This window comes from Diorhabda sublineata, chromosome 2 (genome assembly GCF_026230105.1).
Source record: "Diorhabda sublineata isolate icDioSubl1.1 chromosome 2, icDioSubl1.1, whole genome shotgun sequence".
NCBI classification, from domain to species: domain Eukaryota; kingdom Metazoa; phylum Arthropoda; class Insecta; order Coleoptera; family Chrysomelidae; genus Diorhabda; species Diorhabda sublineata.
Window position 1 is genome coordinate 22,271,294 of NC_079475.1, and position 19,193 is coordinate 22,290,486.

Consider the following 19,193-nt stretch of genomic DNA (forward strand, 5'->3'; position numbering starts at 1 on the left):
ATTGTTTTATAAAATGTAATGATCCTACAACGACCAATTTTCAGTAATTCAAATTATAATGGTTAATGTGAATAAAAAGAAATCGTTTGAAGTCCGAAGCTAATAGTCACTAATGAAGCATTAAAAATGGTTCTTACGCGTCCTTCTCCTCCTTATATTCTTCAGCTATGGGGGATTAACAAAATGTCGGAACATTAAGTATTATACTCTAAATACTGTTACCTGGGTTAGGCGCGTACATACAACTTTTCATCGACTCAACAATGGAGGCATCAACGATTTCACTTGGACTTAACAATTTAGTTGTGTAAGGTGCGCATACAGACAATTAAATGAGGTCTCTATCATTCCTTATTAGTAGTACAAAATGATTAATTGAAGAGCTCTGGCCAGTGCTCTCCTTTATTTGGAGGATGAAAAGAGGAAATTGAAACGAAGATACTGTGTTAATCCTATTTTCAGAGCCAGATAACTAAATGTAAAATTCCACACGTAAAGAATTACCCTGGAAAATTTTTCAGCTTTTACAGAATAAGTGTTAATAGCTTCGATGAAATCATTTGCCAATCGGTCTACCCATTCTGAGACAAGTCTGAATATTACTTCAATGATTTGAGATAGAACATAGGTCTCTTCTCTATACATTCAATTGAGTGCTCGATATGCACTAGCGTACCATTAGCAAAGACACTGATAAACAGACACGCACTTGGTTGGAACATTACGTTTTAATAGAAAAGATAGTGTAGTATTAAAATGGAAAGACATAAGGGATGTTCTGATGTTAAGTACAAACCACGATGACTCTGTGATAAACTTAAATATTAAGGGTAAAGAAATCCGTAAACCAGCCATTATGATAGATTACAACAAAGGAAAGGCATTTATAGATTTGTCGGATCAAATGACCGCGAACTATAAAATGGTATAAACGACTGGTATTCCATATTATTACTGCTACAACTGTAGTCGATGCTCATTATTTGTTAAAAAAAAACGTTTAAAAATGAGGCTACGTCAAATTAACTAAGTCCCCTATATACAGTATTGAAATCACGCCCACTGGTGCACAAGCGGTCCCAAAGTAAAACGTGTGGTGTGCCTACCCGTGAGCACACAGGCGGGTAATGTTGAAGAGTGACTCGCTAGTGGGCATGCGGTCTTAACGTGTTAAGACCAGTGTACTTCACATGAGTCAGTGGCAGTATATTTTTATCAAGAATTAATTTGAAAAAATTTAATTAATAAATTTATTTCTTCCTTAGTTTCAGGAAGATGTCAATAAAAACTAAACAAAACATTTGTAATTGAATATACATTTCAAAATAAGTCTAACTTAATCTGTAAACATTGAATATAAATTAATAATATTTAAATTAACTTAGAAGAAAGTCTTCTTGATCTCCTTAGTGGTGTTGGATTGTTATAAATGTGAACTTCTTTATTTGCTATCATGGCACAGTTTTCTTTATTTTCTGTTTCAAAATCCAATTTTTTCGAAATATTGTCCATGTTTTCCACAAAAAGAACTGATTTAGTATGTCTTTTCTCAGACTGGGTAAAATCTGTTTTGAGAATGCTTTTACTAGGAGTCAGACCATCGCCTGCTTTTATAGCTTGTGTTATCTTCATCATTGTTAATCCAGGAGAGCTCATTCTTTTCATACTAGATCCTCTCAATAAAGATGCTCTTAAACTCCTTCTAGAGCTGCTGGTCTTTACTGGTGATAATTTTTTAGGAGGATCTGGTGTTTTGGGTTCCATTAATTGTATACTTATTTCTTTATTGTTTTTAATTTTATTTCTAGCAGCTTTAATCATTTCTTTAATTGAAGATGATGCCTTTTGTTTCTTCGGGCGACCTCTTTTGCGCGTTTGCACTATTTTATTTTCTGGAAACACTTCTTCCCAATTATTATTCTTAATTTTTTCCAAATTATCAAATCTTTTATCTAAATCAATTACTTGCTGATAAATCATATCCCAAAAACCATGTAAATCTTCACAAGTTATTGGTTTGTTCTTAAAATCTGATGATTTGCATTCTGAGATAAGACCTCTAAACTGTTCAAATTTTTTAGTTATAAGTAGTTTGGACTGTCCTATAGCAACATTAATCATATCAATAGCTTCTTCAGATAGATTATTGTTCTGTTTATAGTTTTCCCAATTTTCACATATTGACTCTATTCTAGAAATTTGCTTGTCAAGTATAAGTTCAAAATATTCAGCTCCAGCCTGGGTACTTGTGCTCTTGGAAAAATCTTTACCATCTGGTGAAGTTAAGAACACACCTCCTATAAAGAATTTCTATTATTGCCAAATATCGATAATTTCTTAGAAAAGTAATAAATAATAAGGAAAATGCATATATTTTATATTAAAATATTAATTTTAAACTATAAAATTTTGTGTTTTTTATTTCGATGGAATAATCTTATAGTTCTATATAAATATGGTATCTTATTTGTAAGACAATTGAAAACGACAAGAACTACAAGCACATACGGAAGAGCAAATTATTAAATTTCGTTGGAACAATATATTAGATTCCTAAAGTAGATCTATGTTACAAAATAGGAAGTAAGGTAATGAAAATTCTGTAACATGATCAAAATCTCGTCCACCCTCAAAACAAAAAATAAATTTCTTTCTTTTTGGTATTATATACAGTGCTTCTCAAAAGTCCCCTTCCTCTCTCTTTTCCTTTGAACAGTAATAGACTGAAAACGAACTACTGTAAGCTTCTCTACAAGTAATAACAAGTGACGTTAAAGACATCAGTCACATTACCAGGTAACTGAAACCAATAATATTAAATGGGACTTTATGACAAGTGACACCTAATATGAAAGGTATTTAGAATGCATATTCAATCATACTATTTTTTTTATTAACGATGTTTGTTATGGTTACAATAAATAAACAGTAAAATTTGAGTTTCACTTTTAATTAATAAGTATTTAAGAATAAGTCCTTATAATAATTTTTCAAAATGTGCTCTATCTACTTCCTTACAGTAAAACTTTTTAAACTCTTATTGAAGTCAATAAAATGTGTCGTGAGAAATTGAACTACATCCTTCAACAATTCGTTTTAAAACGTCAATACTATCAGGAGCTGTATCATATACTTTAGATTTAAGATATTCCCACAGAAAAAAATCTGAAGGTGTTAAGTCCAGTGACCAAGCTGGTCATTATATAGAACCACGTCGTTCAATACACCTACAAGAATATTCCAAGTCCACTGCAAAAGAATAGTGTGATGGAGCACCATCTCGTTGGAACCTTATTTCCAAATTACCAAATTCATCTGGATTAAAATTCTGAAGAATTCACTGTTCAATAACATTTTCAAACATTTCAAGATATACTTCCCCTGTGAAATTAGGGTTTAAAAAAGAGGCCCGACTATGTGGTTTTCCAAAATTTTGTGACCAAGAATTTACTTTTAATGGAAACTGTGTATGTTTTCCACAAAACATGTGAGGATTTATGTCACTCCATTACATCACATTTTAAGTAACAACATTTCCATTAAGGACGAAAGTACTTTCATCACTAAAACAAATTGTCCCTTACAATGTAAGGCTGTTGCAGAGTTTTAGTGGACATATTTTCACAGAATTGCAGCCTTAGGTCGGGGTTGTCATTTGCAAGTTGATGCACCATTTTTAATTTGTATGGGTGATATCTCTTTTTGGCTCAACAGATATATGCTATTTGGTCTGCGGAAGAGGAGGTATCTCTCATTAAAAATTCGTTCCGCTGCATGAAAATTATTCCCAGTTTCAATAATAATTAAGATAATTTGTACTTTGTCAGCTAAAGTATGTACTATTTTGTTTATGTAGATACTTAAACATCTCATTAAACAATAATCAAACTAAAAATTCAAGATATTATAGCTTGTAAGGAAAACTTAACTTTTTTGACAATTAACCATAATGGACTTTTTAATTATAATTAAAAGCAAAACTCAAATTTTTGTGTTTATACCATCAAAAACATAGTAAATCCACAAAAATTAATATGATCGAATAGGAATTCTAAATAACTTACAAACAAGGTGTCATTTGCTATAAGGCCCCATTATATATTATTGATTTCAGTTACCTGATGACACAAGTGATGCCCATTATGTCACTTGTTACCACTAGTAGAGAAGCTTACAATAGATCATTTTCAAGCTCAAAATTTCATCAGTCTTAGCATCAACATTCAATTGAAAAGAGGGCGGGAGTGGCCTTTTGAGAAGCACTGTATATATGACTTTAGAATAACATCTTAGTCAATAGTCAATATTGTTTCCTTAAAGAAAAATTCACTAATGTTAAAAACAAATATATGAATTTACCTGTAGATTTTCTTTGGCTAAATTCTTTTCTTGCAGATTCCTTTCCTCTTGATATAGTTACAAATGGACTTATGTATATAGGTGTTTGCATATCCCTTTTACTTATTGATTTTTTGGGTGTTTTATTACCACAAGTATTTTTATTTATATCAATATTTGAATTTTCTTTCAGAGATTCAATACTTTTATGTGTAAGTGTGTTTGTACTTTTAGAATCTTTAGTATTATCTATGTCCTTTATCGACATTCTTTTAGTTACTTTAACACTAGAAACACAAGATTTCCGGTTTTTTTTAACTGGAGTCTTCAGTGTGATTTCTTCATCATCATAGATAACAACTTTTTCAATTTGGAAATCTCCACTAAGATTAATATAGTTATCAGTATTTTCTCTATAACTCTTGGATGTTGAACTGTTGTTAATTTTTGATGATGATGTAGCTTTAGTCATTTTTGGAGTTGTACAATTTTTCTTATGAGTTTTGAGTGTTTCATTAAATTTGCTTAAACTGTTTTGACCAGTTGATGAAGTCTTTGGTCCTTTAGCAGAAACTAGCTTTGATTTGGATGGTAAAATATTTTTTTCACATTTCGTACCAGTGGTTGCCTAAAAAAATTAAAAATTTTACATTCATAGTCTCTCCTTATTTAGCTGTGTTGAATTCTCTGAATGTACAAAAGCTTACTTCTGTTTTCTATAATATAAACAAAAGATAACAATAATTAGTTATAGAAATCAAATGCACTAAAATACCCCCTTTCTTGTTACGATACTGGGAAACCCCGTATCCACAGCTGATCTGTTAATCCCACAGCTGCCAGAGATCTTTGTCTCTATTTCATATGTACCCAGGTGTAGTGCCCTGGAGTTCAGTAGTGTTTCACACTTTGAGAGAATGTTTATAGAGATTTTGTTCTCTGTGCAACGAAATCATTATCTGCTAAGTCTAGTATCTTCAAGTGTCTATTGAGATGACAGTAGTCCGATAGGACTCCTGTTAGTATTTGTAGATTGTTCTTACTTAGATTGATACATTCAGCAGATTTTCTCTGGTTATAGTATCCCATGAGAGTATTTGCCTGTTGCAGCCCCTGTAAGTTGTTCCAAGAATTGGTTTTGCTCTACCTTATTTTCAAATGCTTTTTCTATTGTTTTGTAGCCAATGCGACAGAAGGGTTCAGGTCTCATGAAGGGGGCCTGCCTCGGCCTATTGAGCTCATCAGCTATTTCATATTCCTTCGATCCAGTATGTCCCAGAATCCATTGTAGGGTAACTTTATTTTTGATGCTAAATCCATTTAATCTCCTAGGTAATCCCAAGCGAGTTTGGATTTTATGATATTAGAGCTTAAAGCTCTCATATAGCGCCTATCGGACAGGATGAAGATCTCCTGTTTGCAATAGTCCCTCCACGGATTGAATTTTTCAAATGCATAAATTTCTACTTGAAAAATGCTTGGTGTGTTGTCCAGGCTTTCAGAGTGTTTGGTTCTAGGCCCTTACACTTCTATTCCAGTTCTGTCTACTGTTTTAGATCCATCCGTATACCATTTAATGGCATTTCTGTTCATTTTTTGTATGGTGTTTTGATCCAACTCACTTCAACAGCATAGTATTGAGGTAATTTTTTTTCTCAAAGGTAAACTTTTTCAGTGCATCATCCTGAGACATGTCCCAGGTTTGGACATTTTTCTTTTGTGATTCTGTCTCTGAACATTGTAAGTGATGATTTTTCTGCCACACTTTCCAGAGCTATGTCGAAAGGTGAGATATTTAGAATCATTTTTAGTGCAGCTGTTGGGCTTTAGACTAGTTCTACTACCCCAAACCACCACCCCATATGTTATGATTGGTGTCACAATTGCCGTGCACAGTAGGATCATTGAGTTACAACCCCAATTCCTCCCTGCAAAGTTTCTACACACCATCAGGGCTTTTGTGGCTTTAGTGATTATCTCCTATTCATGTTTGTTCTAGAGAAGTTTACTATGTAGGGTGAGTTTGAGATATTGTTATTGCTTGTGACCTCCAAATTAATTCAGTTAAAGAAGAAATATCTCAGTTCTCCCAGAAACATTCTCACTGCATTGAAACCCATCCCAATGCATTCACTCAACCTCTAATGAGACCTCCCATCCAGTGAAGACATAGAAAGGCACCTTTCATATGATCTGTCTGAAATGTTAGTGCAATAGTGATGTGTACCAAACTAAATATTTTAAGTGAAAGGAAATTTCCACCAGGCAATATTCCTATAATATAATACATTTATAGCTTTGAAGCATTTGCTCATTGTAAATTTTAGAGATTGCAAATAAAAAGAAGGGGTTTGTGAAAACAATTTGCTTAAACTGTTTTGACCAATTAGTTGCCTGAAAAATTAAAATTTTTACATTTATAGTCTCTCCCTGTTTAGATGTGTTGAATTTCCTGCATAAACATTAGTTTATTTTTGTTTTGTATAACCTAGATAAAAGATAATAACATGAAGATATTGAAATCAAATGACCTAAAATAAGAGGGAAAGATAAAAGCCCGAGAAATAAACAGCCAATTTTAATATTGTAAGAAAGATATTGATTACTTACTCTATAAATAGAGTTAACTCCATTTTTTTTAATATCCTTTAGTACTTCTTTTTCATTTTTTGAAGATCTACTCCTCATTACCATGTTAGTATGGGATGAATTTGTGTTATTTAATTCTGACATTTTCTTCTCAATATTATTGACAATCGTAGTCTTTGCAAGATTACTAACTTTTGATTTTACAAGTGATTGCCCCAATCTATAATTAAAAATTTTTAATACATTTAACAGTATGATTAGTCATGTTGCAACTGACAAAATTACCAAATGAAATTTTATTGTTTGCATTTAGTTTCTTTCATAATCTAATATGTAATGTTTCTATTTATTACAATGTACTTGTTTTGATCTAAATGTTCTTCATGACAATATAGATGTTCATTTTATTATATTATATTTCAATATTATGCCTTATAATTGGTTTGAATATAAACTATTCAAAAGAATGTAATATTACTGTGCCCATAGATGCCTTCTTATTTTGAGCTTTAGAGTTCTATGAGAAGTTTTGTTTGATTTGAAACCATATTAAATTAAATAAATGAATTATTGTACCAAGTTCCCAAATGGCAATAATCTTGTGACATTCTTGATATTATCAAAGCTTGTCATCAACATAATATTTTAATTAAAATCTATTTCAAATATTTGTTTCAAAATTTACAATTTTTCAGTTTCGGGTAGCCAACTAAAAAATAGCCCTTGAGGCATATTGTAAAAAACTTGATCAAATTACATTTAATAGTTTTTTGGGAAAAGCAATACTTAATGAAGAGCTATTTTCACTAAAAATTAAAATAACAATGTTTCTTTTCAAAACAAAGTTTCAGGCCAAATAGGCAACTTAAGTTAAATGATTACAATTAGATGCAATACCATCCAGAAAAGTACAATATTATGATAGTTATCCACAAAATGAGTTCAACTCACTCACCTAGCATCAGTATTATTTTTATTAACACTAATATGCCAAACTTCTTTAGATTGTGTCTTCACTGGCTTTTTCATTGGTTGTGGTTTTATAGTTAGATTTTTGACTGGCTGAGAAGTATTTTTCAACTCATGATTATTTCTTGATACAGGCTTAACAATTTGTACTGGTTTCACGTTTTTGGGAGGTTGAAATTTATGATTGGAGGGTGCAAAAGATTTCACTGTTGCACTGACTGGTTTCATTGGTTTACCTTTAATTTGTTTATTGACATTTTCTAAGTTGGGCAAACCAATATTTTTATTTACATGACACACCTTGAAAACAGGCTTTGCAAGTTTCTTTGCTGCTTCTTTCTGTTTATCTCTTTTTTCTTTCCACTGTTTTAGCATTTCATATCTTTTATTCGATTCCTCATTTTTAGGTTTAATTACCTGTGGACGCACTTTCGTTTCTTGTTTATTAGATTGTGGTGTGATGAATGGAGTTATGTCTGCAGCTATGTTTCTTTTATTAAACATCAAAGTTTCTCTGGTTTGTCTTCTAGCAACCATTAGGGATTCCTTGCGAGAAAGCAAACTTCTTTTCTTGTAGTTTTTGTCCAAATTATCTTTATGTAGATCCTGTAGTCCTTTTCGGAAAATGTCTGCTAAATCCATAGTTGCCTAAAATATTATACATAAAAAAGGATTTTTCAAATTTATTAGAGAGCATCAATTGTATCTTACCTTCAAATTTATACCGTACAACCGTTGGGATTTGAAAATGACGTATGAACAAAAAGACAAATGTGAAGTTTGTTCGAAAAACGTTATAAACATAGACAAACAAAAACATCGTTTTTACATAGTCATAGTAATATTATTATTATTATGTCTAAGGTTTTATACTTATCCTTTTCTCTGTTTCTGATATGAGCATCTGCTCAGTATACACTCTAGATTTACCAATAAAAAATAAGATAAATAACGTTTCTTTGCTTTGCAATTTCATAACCTATAAAATACTATACATGTAGTTTGAAAACTAATACGATTTCCATAAGTTAACAATGTTTACGACTAAAGCATTTATTAAAAAAACCAGAATTGGTCATTTTTTAAAGGTTAGTAATTTGTGATTATTTGATTATATTTTAAAATTAATGGTTTGTTTTAGAACGTTAGAGAACATTATATTAGAGATGATATCTTCTGTGGATTTCTAACATGTGAAAAATGCAGTTCATCGGAATCAAATTTAAGCACAACTCATATAAATAAGTGTGCGTTATTTGATTTTAACCATTATTTAATACTCGATACAAATATAATTCTGGACCAGGTAATATTTTATAATGTTATTTACTTGTAGAGAATAGGATTTACGAAATTGCTTTTTTCAATAATGTATGTATAAATTTAAATGATAGACGAAAACATTAACTTGATTTACTTTCTGACCATATTTCATAACAAGAACTTTAATAAAATAAACAAAAAATACATACTTTTAAAAAAAGCAAGTGCCCTATTATTGCATTAGACCCTACAGAAAATTCTATTATTCATTTTTAAAAATCACTTTAGTTTTCATTGAACTTAGTTATTAATAACATTCTGATAATTTTTGTAGATGGATATTTTGGAAGAACCTATACTCGGAAATGTTATTATTTTACACACTGTTTTGAAAGAAGTTAAACATCGTAGTTTGCCAACTTATAAAAGACTTAACAGTATTATAGAAAATCCCAGCAGGCATTTTTATATTTTCACCAATGATCATCATAAGTAAGTTAAATTTTATTAAATTATTCATATACATAACCAAAAATCGAATGATTACTGAATACACTATTCACTGTCAGTAAGAATATGATAAGCCACCCCACGGCGATCTTCATGAAAACTCTATACAAAAACTATTGATGATATGAGAAATCAATTTGCCATATCTATTTTATGTGAAAACATTTACTTCCAGAGATACCAGAAGTAGACATTATCTCAAGAAGGTTAACAGATATTGAACCACAGATAACTTTGTTCAATAGATCTTATCAAGATCCATCAGTGTGTGAAAAGTCATGATGATTGACACATACTCAGAAAAGTTTGTGTGAAAAAAGTATGCAAATGCATAATTTTTATCAAAAAATTCATTAAATTCAATCAGTAGATGGCAGCAGTGCACTGCTACACTTTATCTATTGCAGAGTATTGAAATTTCATTTGTGATTTGATGCTTGTGCTCTCAACATCTTTTGTTATTGCTCAATATTTCATTAATTTCAACCCAGGTATGTATGCTTTTTTACGCTTATTTTTTTTAGTACTTATTTATTAATTCATTGTTTTTTACAGATTCACTTTAATTTTCAAACTTCTTTAAACTCATTATGAGGTCACATATATGCTTAGCCAAAGAAATTTGCTGCTCTGGTACTCAAGCTATTGAATGGTGTCAAGAACAGGGACTTTTGTGCAGCGAATTTTATTGCCAACAACATCATGTGCAAATGAAATTTTATCTATATTTTCGATGCCCTTTCCAAGCCTCACATACTTCTTCTCGGCCTCAAGAAAGAAGCATGGTATACAGAACCTGGTTCGCTTGGTCTCAGGATCTAACATATGAAAGGGCGCAGCTGAAAGTGATTGTTCCCAATCGACTATTGCAAAATACTATGGTAGATTCAGATAGGTGATAATATCTGCTTTTTTATCCTTTCAAGAAAAGCAAGACCTGATTGGAGGTTCAGGCATTATCGTCCAAATTAACGAGGCAAAATTTGGACGACAAAAATATCATAGAGGTTGGCAATTGGATAGACACTGGCTACTTGACATTATTGCTAATGGATAAGAAGAGATCAGATTTGAAGCTTGCCCAGACAATGAAAGAGCATCTGAAGTCTTGATTCCTCTAATCAAAAAGCACATCATTCCAGGAAGCATAACTCATACAGATGGCTGGCTAGCCTATTGATACTTCAGGAATGAAGGCTACACTCACGAGTGCGTCACTCACAAAGAAAGATTTATTTCTGATAGCAGAGTTCATACCCAAAGAATTGAGGCCAGCTGGAGACCTCTGAGAGCATTCTTCCTCGATAGGCATGTACCTTCAGAAGATTAGGAGGACATAATCATAGAATATATATAGCGATGAGAATGTCGTAAATCTGAACCAAAATAATATTTTCAAATGAAAAAGTTATAGATTTAAGTCCAATTAAAATATTTGTTTGAAGAAAATTATTTTTGGTTACCTTTATTTCAGTCTCTAACTAAACCTGACCTAACCTAATATAACCTTACAGAATTTACAAATTTCATTTTATCTATTTTTCGTGAAAATAATGCATTTGCATACTTCTTTTTCACAGTAACTCTTCTGCACTCTTATGCGTCATCATGATGACTTTTCACACACAGATAGATCTTGATGATATCTATCTAACAAAGTTATCAATGGTTTGGTATATGTTAGCCTTCCTGAGATAAGTAAATGTAAAATAGATATGATAAATTGATTTCTTTTATGATGATTATTGTGGGGTGCCTTATCATACTTGTGCCGTACTGTCACTAGACCTATACTCACAATTACAATATCTGAAACATGTTTCAGTTCACTTGTTCTTGATTGCCAAAACTGTATCAGATAATATAATTTTGTAATTGTGAGCGTTACTCTAGTTTATATATATATATATATATATTGGTTGTGATTCACTCAAAGGCATGAGGCCCATTGTATTAGTCTACTTTTTTATTTTTTCCCTTTTAGATCTTATTTCTAAGAATTTCAAAAATTTAGAATAAAGTCTTTTTACTGTTTCTATTTCTAATAAACTGTTGTTTTTTTCGAGGCAATATATTGTGCCGTCGTGCCGTCCCCCTACATTTGACGTCCTTTCTCCATCAAATCTCCAGAAATATATATTATGGAGCAAGCCAACATTGGATTCCGTTGGATGAGTAGAAAAACGAATCCTAAAACACTTCATCAATCTACGATTAAATTAGCTGATTTACAAAAATATTTATTGAGCTGAACCATAACTAAAAACTATCACTTATAAGGATGCGGGACATAACTAAAACACAAAAAATTGGGCCAAAATCACAACGTGGCTCTCAACAGCTGATGCAATACTAATGCCAGAACACCGTGAAATCCGATGGTTGATGGCTGATCTGTGCATCAATACCTTTCATTGAAAAAAAAAATTTAGCAAATCGGTTGGGTAGAACGCCTGAACGGACTCGGAATGGAAATCATCAATTTTTTTAATATATAAGATTAATTAATTTTACCACAGAAGCTCTGGAAGAGATTTTTTCTGTACTTGAAACATTTTTCATTATTGCTTTGTTCCTATTTTTCCACTCGAAACCAGTAGTTTATGATATAAATGTGCTTCACTAAACTCTTTGGCTTTATAATATTAATATAAACATTAGCCAAATATTTCAAAGGAGTAATTTGCTGCAAATGTAGTGCTACTCAACTTATCAATATTAGAAGCAACATATTATTTCCATTTTTCAGAGATACTTATATAAAACAAGAAGATGGTGAGCTAATAAATGATTATAATGACAGATGCATCAGAAAATCTTGCTCTTGGTACATTAACCATTTACCCAATGAGAAGTTTGTATTTCTTAGTGATGATGTTAATAACCGAAATATTGCTATTAAAGAAAATATACTTGCCTGTTCTAGTAAGTATGTATTTTAAACTAATATAGTTATTTTTACTATTGCCTTTTTAGAAGTATAGTGATAATAACATTAAATCCTGCAACTTATTTACCAATTCCAGTTGGTAAAAATGATTTTAATGTAGCACGATTCTCTTTGATATTGACAAGTAATATCTTATACTTTTTTAGTTAGTGATTACATTAACAATATAGAAGAACGTTCTGTTTTGCAAGATAAACTTTTCCGAAAGGACTGTTTTATAGAAAGTTATACTAAAGACATATTCCCACCTCATTTATCAAGTGTTGATTTGTTAATGGGTGTCAAAGAAGGGAAATATTATCAAGGGACATTTCGAGCTTCCAAAGACAATTTTTTGGAAGGATTTGTTAGCGTAGACGCTTTTGAAGATCCTGTAAGTATTTTTCTGAATTTTTTAATAAAATGAAACACAAAATTATAGACAAATTACTTTTAATTATTCAAATACTTTGTTTCACAGGTTATTCTTCAAGGAAGAAACGGTCTTAACAGGGCAGTGGATGGAGATGTAGTTGTTGTAGAAATATTCCCTAAAGAAGAATGGATATCACCTAGCGAAATTGTACTAGAAGATGAAGGTGCAGCAGAAGAAAGTATAGATGAAGTAGAGCAGAAAGAAAAAGAATTGAAAAGAGCTACTAAGAAAACAAAAGATAACAAACCAACAGGAAAAGTTGTAGGTATTATCAGAAGAAAATGGCGGCAGTATTGTGGAATCTTACAAGGTGGAATGGATGGAGTTTATCAATTGTTCATACCGTCAGACAAAAGCATTCCAAAAATTAGAATAGAAACCAGACAAGTTGAATTCTTAAAAACGCAGAAGTTGATTGTGACCATAGATTCTTGGCCGAGACATTCCAGATATCCACATGTAAGTAGTGAAATTAATTTATGAACTACATAATCTATCTAAACATGTAACAATTGTTTTATTTCTCAATTTGAAATAGAAGTGTTATATGATTTGAAGATGATGCTTAAGTATAGTTATAAAATTTCAATCAATGCAGCATACACAGGGAAATTTATTCTTTTGCTGTTTCAAATAAATTAATGTTAATGTTTGATTAACATTATCTAAATAAGTGGTTCAGCAGATACAAAATGTAATTTAAATAAAATGGTAATTTATAAAATTTGAACCTTTTACAACACAAATTGAATATATCGAAAATTGAAAATATGGAATATTGTCTATGATTTTAGGGTCATTTCGTAAGAGCTTTGGGAAAAATAGGTGAACAAAATACAGAAAATGAAGTTGTTCTATTAGAACATGATGTACCACATAGTCAATTTTCTGAGGAAGTCTTAAGTTGTTTGCCAAAGTTGCCTTGGATTATAACAGAAGAGGTAAAACATCACTTTTTTGTTGATCTGCATAACTGTTCATTCACAAGTTTTCTATCAATCCGTTTTTTGTGTCTTGTTTATGGTATATTTTTTATTTTCCTTTAGTATCAACTGTGCCAACAATATTCCATTAATAAACGTTAAGGATTCAATTTTATGATATTTAATAAGTAATCATACATTAATTTTCAGGATGAAAAACGAAGAGTTAATCTTCGTCATATAGACATTTGTTCAGTAGATCCGCCAGGTTGTACTGATATAGACGATGCACTGCATTGTCGTCAATTAACAGAAAATACATTTGAAGTAGGAGTCCATATTGCTGACGTATCTCATTTTATTAGACCGGGCACTGCTATTGATTTAGAAGCTGCATTACGAGCTACAACTGTATATCTTGTAAATAAAAGAATTGACATGGTAAGTAATAACAAGCCTCTTTTGTGGGCTTGTCATACAATTATTAGTTGAGTTAATCATCAGTTTTTTTCTTGTTCTTGTCATATAGGTTTTTGTATTTCTTTGCTGTCTACTAATTTGGTTTCATCCTTCAATTTTTCTCACTATTTAACGACGATCGCAATAGAATTTGAACTGTGTTAATTTGCTGGTTGGTACAATTCATGAGTATTTTAAATTTGTAATGTGGTTAGTTGGGTATCTAAGAATGTGTTTTTACTCTAATGGAGAGTCAGAGTTGTTTCGGACATCTATATCTTGCCAGAGTTTTTATGATCTTCAAAGAAGTTCCTACGGGTTTCTTGTCCAGAACAAGTTTTATGTATGCTTGCAACCGCAAGACTTTCTAGAAATAGGCAATGTAGAAGTTCCATCCTCGTTCCAAGAGAATCTACTAGATTTTGCTAGAGCTAATTAGATGCTTCCTGAGGCGGTATTATGTAAGGAAGCCAGTGAAGTGTAGCTTAGAGTTATATAATACTAAGAGTCTTAAATTTGTACCAATAATCATTCTTTACATTCAAGGTGCCTGAGCTTCTCAGTTCTAACTTATGTTCTTTGCGAGGTGGAGAGGAACGTTTTGCATTTTCTTGTATTTGGGAAATGGATAAAAATGCGAAAATTTTAAGTACACGTTTTCACAAAAGTATAATTCTATCAAAAGCAGCATTAACTTATGAAGAAGCACAAATGATTATTGATGATAAAAGTAAAGAAGATTCAATTGCAATGTCCTTGAGAGGTTTAAATATGCTTGCAAAGATTTTAAAGAAAAGAAGATTAGAAAACGGGCAAGTTTTACTTTATTTATTTTGGGTCTTATACTGAAACTTGTTTTCAATTATAGAGCATTAGTATTAGCTTCCCCAGAAGTAAAAATCCAAATGGATTCAGAAACAATGGAACCTTTAGATGTTGAGGTTAAGAAGCTTTTTGAAACAAATTCCATGGTCGAAGAATTCATGTTGTTAGCAAATATAAGTGTTGCTGAAAAAATATTACAAGACTTCCCTGAATGTGCAATGCTTAGGAGGCATCCTATTCCACCTAGCACAAACTTTGATCCATTAATAAAAGCCTGCAGACATTTAGTAAGTACTAATCAAAACAAAGTTTCTTTGCCAATATTTTTCCTTTATTTCTTTTTCATGCAGCAAAAAATAATTATTAAATGCTTCATTTATTAAATCACGATTTCCTCTAATGTGCATTTTTAATTATAGATAAAATAAAAAATCTTCATCGTATATACAGTACATTTTTTTAAAATAATTCATAATTTTTTATTTCTATGTATCAACTAATGTAATTCGGGTAATATTAAATGTCCATTTAAATATGCAATTTGCTGTTTCAAATTAACAAACAATAAAAATCAATTTTCTTAGGGATTTGACATGAATATCGATACCGGCAAACAATTAGCTGAATCATTGGATAAAGCTGTCAAACCGGAAAATCTATATCTAAACACAATGTTAAGAATTTTGGCGACCCGTTGCATGTTACAAGCTGTCTATTTTGCAAGTGGAACTGTACAAAAAGATGAATATTATCATTATGGTCTAGCAGTGCCACTATATACACATTTTACTTCTCCTATTAGAAGATATGCCGATATCATTGTTCACAGGTAAAATTAACTATACTACATTTGTTATACTATTTTTTTAATATTTGAAATATATTATTTTGTAGGTTACTAGCAGTAACATGTGGATCAGATTCTACATATCCAGATTTATTGGATAAACAAAAAACGAGTCACTTATGTCAAAATTTAAATTATCGAAACAGAATGGCTCAATATGCTGGAAGGGCTTCAGTAGCTTTCAATACACATGTAAGAATCTTAAATTTATCAATTATGGTGTAATTTTTTTCATAACGAATAAGATAAACATTAGGCAAAGTCAATCTGTTTTATTTGTTTATAAAAAATTTTTGCAAGATGATTATAAAACAACGTTATTAATTTCCAAAGGGAATATAAAAATTTAAAATTCCTAGAATATTCCTTTTATGTTAAATTTCACTTAGACGTTAAATTGAGAAAACAAATTATATTCTGTTATTGACTTATAATACTGTAATATTATTATGATTTATAATTATGGGTGAGTAGTATAGAAAGCAGAATTTAAAAAAATCAATTTGCCTTCATCTTTAATTATAATTGTGTATAAATTTCCAAATAAAAATCTTCTATAAAATATCATCATTATTTATTTTCAGTTATTCTTCAAAGGAAAACTTCAGGATGAAGAAGGTTACATACTTTATGTACGAAAAAATGCATTACAAATTCTCATTCCGAAGTATGGTTTAGAGTGTACCCTATTTTTAGCTCGAAAAGGAGAAACCTCAAACATTTTTGAGTATAATGAGGAGGTAATCAGTTTTCTCTTTTTTTACACTTCAAATAAAGATAAATATATATATATATATATATATATATATATATATATATATATATATATATATATATATATATGTCACATAGTATATGAAATACCTTGTTTAAATTGTGACAAAAAGTACATTGGTCAGTCTAAAAGGTCACTGATCAGTCGGATAACACAAGAGTGGTAACAGATTATATCCTGATAGATGTTCATTAGCGACTCATGTCTATCACGAAGGACACAATATGTATTATGAATCTGCCAAAGTTTTGACAACTGAAAAAAACTACAAAAAACGTTTATTTTTAGAAACAACATATATTGCCCAAAATGATCAATGCATTAATAAGAAAACTGATTTAAATAACCTTAGTGTAATTTATGCATATATTTTAGATTTCGAAAAAACAAATTCTATGAAAATTCAATGCCATTAACAACCAACTAACCTCACCTAACCTATAAATTTCAACTTCACTTATAACAACCTAACCTATAAAATTTATTGTCATTTATATTGTAGCCAATGAATATTCAACTACATTCATAACGACCTAACCTATTAAAATTTAATGTTTCCATAAATTTACCAATCAATATTAAAAATCATTCAAAATCAAACCAATCAAAAATTATTAAAAATTCCTATAGTAACCAGAATAAATATTTCAATTAATCAATATTGCTATCAAAGTCAATTTGAATATTGAATTTTGAATTCCATGAGTTTAAAAATTTTTACAAGCTTTAATAATATCAAAAATCACCGAAAATCCTAATTAATTATTATAAGTAAAATTTTATTATTGTTATACATTTATACATATTTCTTATATTGTATACTAATATATTTTGTATTCAAATAACAACAAAAAATTGTAAAACAAATAAAACACATTAGGAACTTCTGTAAAGATGCCATAGTTCAGAAAGTTGAATTTGGAACTTGATCTAATACAAAATATAAACAGTTTGAATTAATCAGATCTAAAATGTTAAGAAAATATCAATTGTAAATGGTCCAAATAATTGAATATTATAAGAAATTATAATCGTGTTCATATGTGCATTAACATCTTTTAAGGTACAATTTCTTCTATTAGATTGGTATAGCAAAAAATGCTTGGCTTCTGAAAAACATGAATAATTTTCACATCACCCTATATTATTATCTATGTCTAACGCAATCTTCATTCAATTCAGGTCGTCTTTGCTGTCAAATTTCATTTCCAAAGAAACATTTATTTGGACAAGAATTTCAAACACCAATCCAAAACTTTTTGACCATGAATTACACCGAGCCCCACAGCAATAGTCGTTGTTTAAGAACGCTATGTCAAATAAATAAAATCGAAAACTAATCTTTGGATGAAATGAAATTTCAAAGTGCCAAAGGGGCACTATAAACTAAAAACAACGAACTAAGACTCAAATTATCACAAATACTCTAAAAATAATACAAAGGTTCCTAAATGAACTGAACCTTAACAAGTTTACTTTGAACTCCATGTTTATAAAGGAGTACTAGTTTCCAGATTAGAAACCCTTTTTCAGAAGATTCCAATTGAGTATAGTAAATATGTCAGTTTTATGAAACGTAATATGCCATTAAATTCTTAGCATGCTCCAATGCTTACAAAAATGCCTATTATTGTTTAGAAGAAATGTAAAAGTAATTCATTTTTTCAGGACCAAAGTCAAAAAGCGGGCAATATCACACTCCACGCTTTTGATCCAGTAAAAGTTAGATTAAGCTTAGATTCTAACAATATTCAACACGAAAAGTTTGTTCTGCAATTGGTTTCTCCGTATATAGAAGGTTTCAGTGTTCCACCGCTCGAGGAAATTTTGGATATTAACGATGATACTGTAAAGAGAAAATCTTCAAATGAAGTACCAAAAAAGAAAACCAAAAAGAAGCGTTCTTAACATTTAGTTTGTTTTATTTATGTTTTGTTGTCTTTCTCAGAAAAATATATTGAAGTAAGATTTTTAACATGATTTAAATTACCTAGATATCGTCGTTGTTAAATCAAACCGGCATATCTGTAAAATGCATATTTTTGCCAGAGCACTTTAAAGTTTTCCGATGTGATATTTTTCATTTAACGTCCGTTTGGTTCATCTCAATGTCACCATACGCAGGAATCAAATTTAGAAGAATATTGCTTATTGGCATTTTGTGCCACAGTGGCTTTTTCTTTTTGAATCTGTTTTAGGTAGAAAAACAAGATAATGTCAATGAAAAAATAATTTAGTTTAAAAAAAAATCACTTAATATTGATCTTTGCTTGTAACTTCAAAGTTTCACAAATTTTATAGAAATCTGAATAAATTGACGGTATTATCCC

At 30.5% G+C, this 19,193-nt stretch overlaps 2 protein-coding genes across 2 annotated transcripts; one reads left to right on the forward strand and one right to left on the reverse strand.

Moving 5' to 3' along the window:
* Positions 1–1,222: 1,222 nt before the first annotated feature.
* On the reverse strand, positions 1,223–8,907 carry LOC130452694 (guanylate kinase-associated protein mars). The gene is made up of 5 exons (XM_056792102.1): positions 8,608–8,907; positions 7,883–8,544; positions 6,949–7,147; positions 4,360–4,966; positions 1,223–2,297 (listed from the first exon to the last, which is right to left on the reverse strand). The coding sequence occupies exons 1-5, from the start codon at positions 8,698–8,700 to the stop codon at positions 1,372–1,374; spliced, it is 2,487 nt and encodes an 828-aa protein (XP_056648080.1). The 5' UTR covers positions 8,701–8,907; the 3' UTR covers positions 1,223–1,371.
* On the forward strand, positions 8,650–18,835 carry LOC130452693 (exosome complex exonuclease RRP44). Its single transcript, XM_056792100.1, has 14 exons — positions 8,650–8,984; positions 9,038–9,202; positions 9,494–9,651; positions 12,419–12,594; positions 12,766–12,992; positions 13,080–13,493; positions 13,829–13,975; positions 14,168–14,398; positions 14,963–15,228; positions 15,285–15,528; positions 15,826–16,070; positions 16,136–16,280; positions 16,673–16,828; positions 18,532–18,835. Exons 1-14 carry the CDS (start codon positions 8,931–8,933, stop codon positions 18,769–18,771), a joined length of 2,868 nt encoding a protein of 955 aa, XP_056648078.1. The 5' UTR covers positions 8,650–8,930; the 3' UTR covers positions 18,772–18,835.
* Positions 18,836–19,193: the final 358 nt, after the last annotated feature.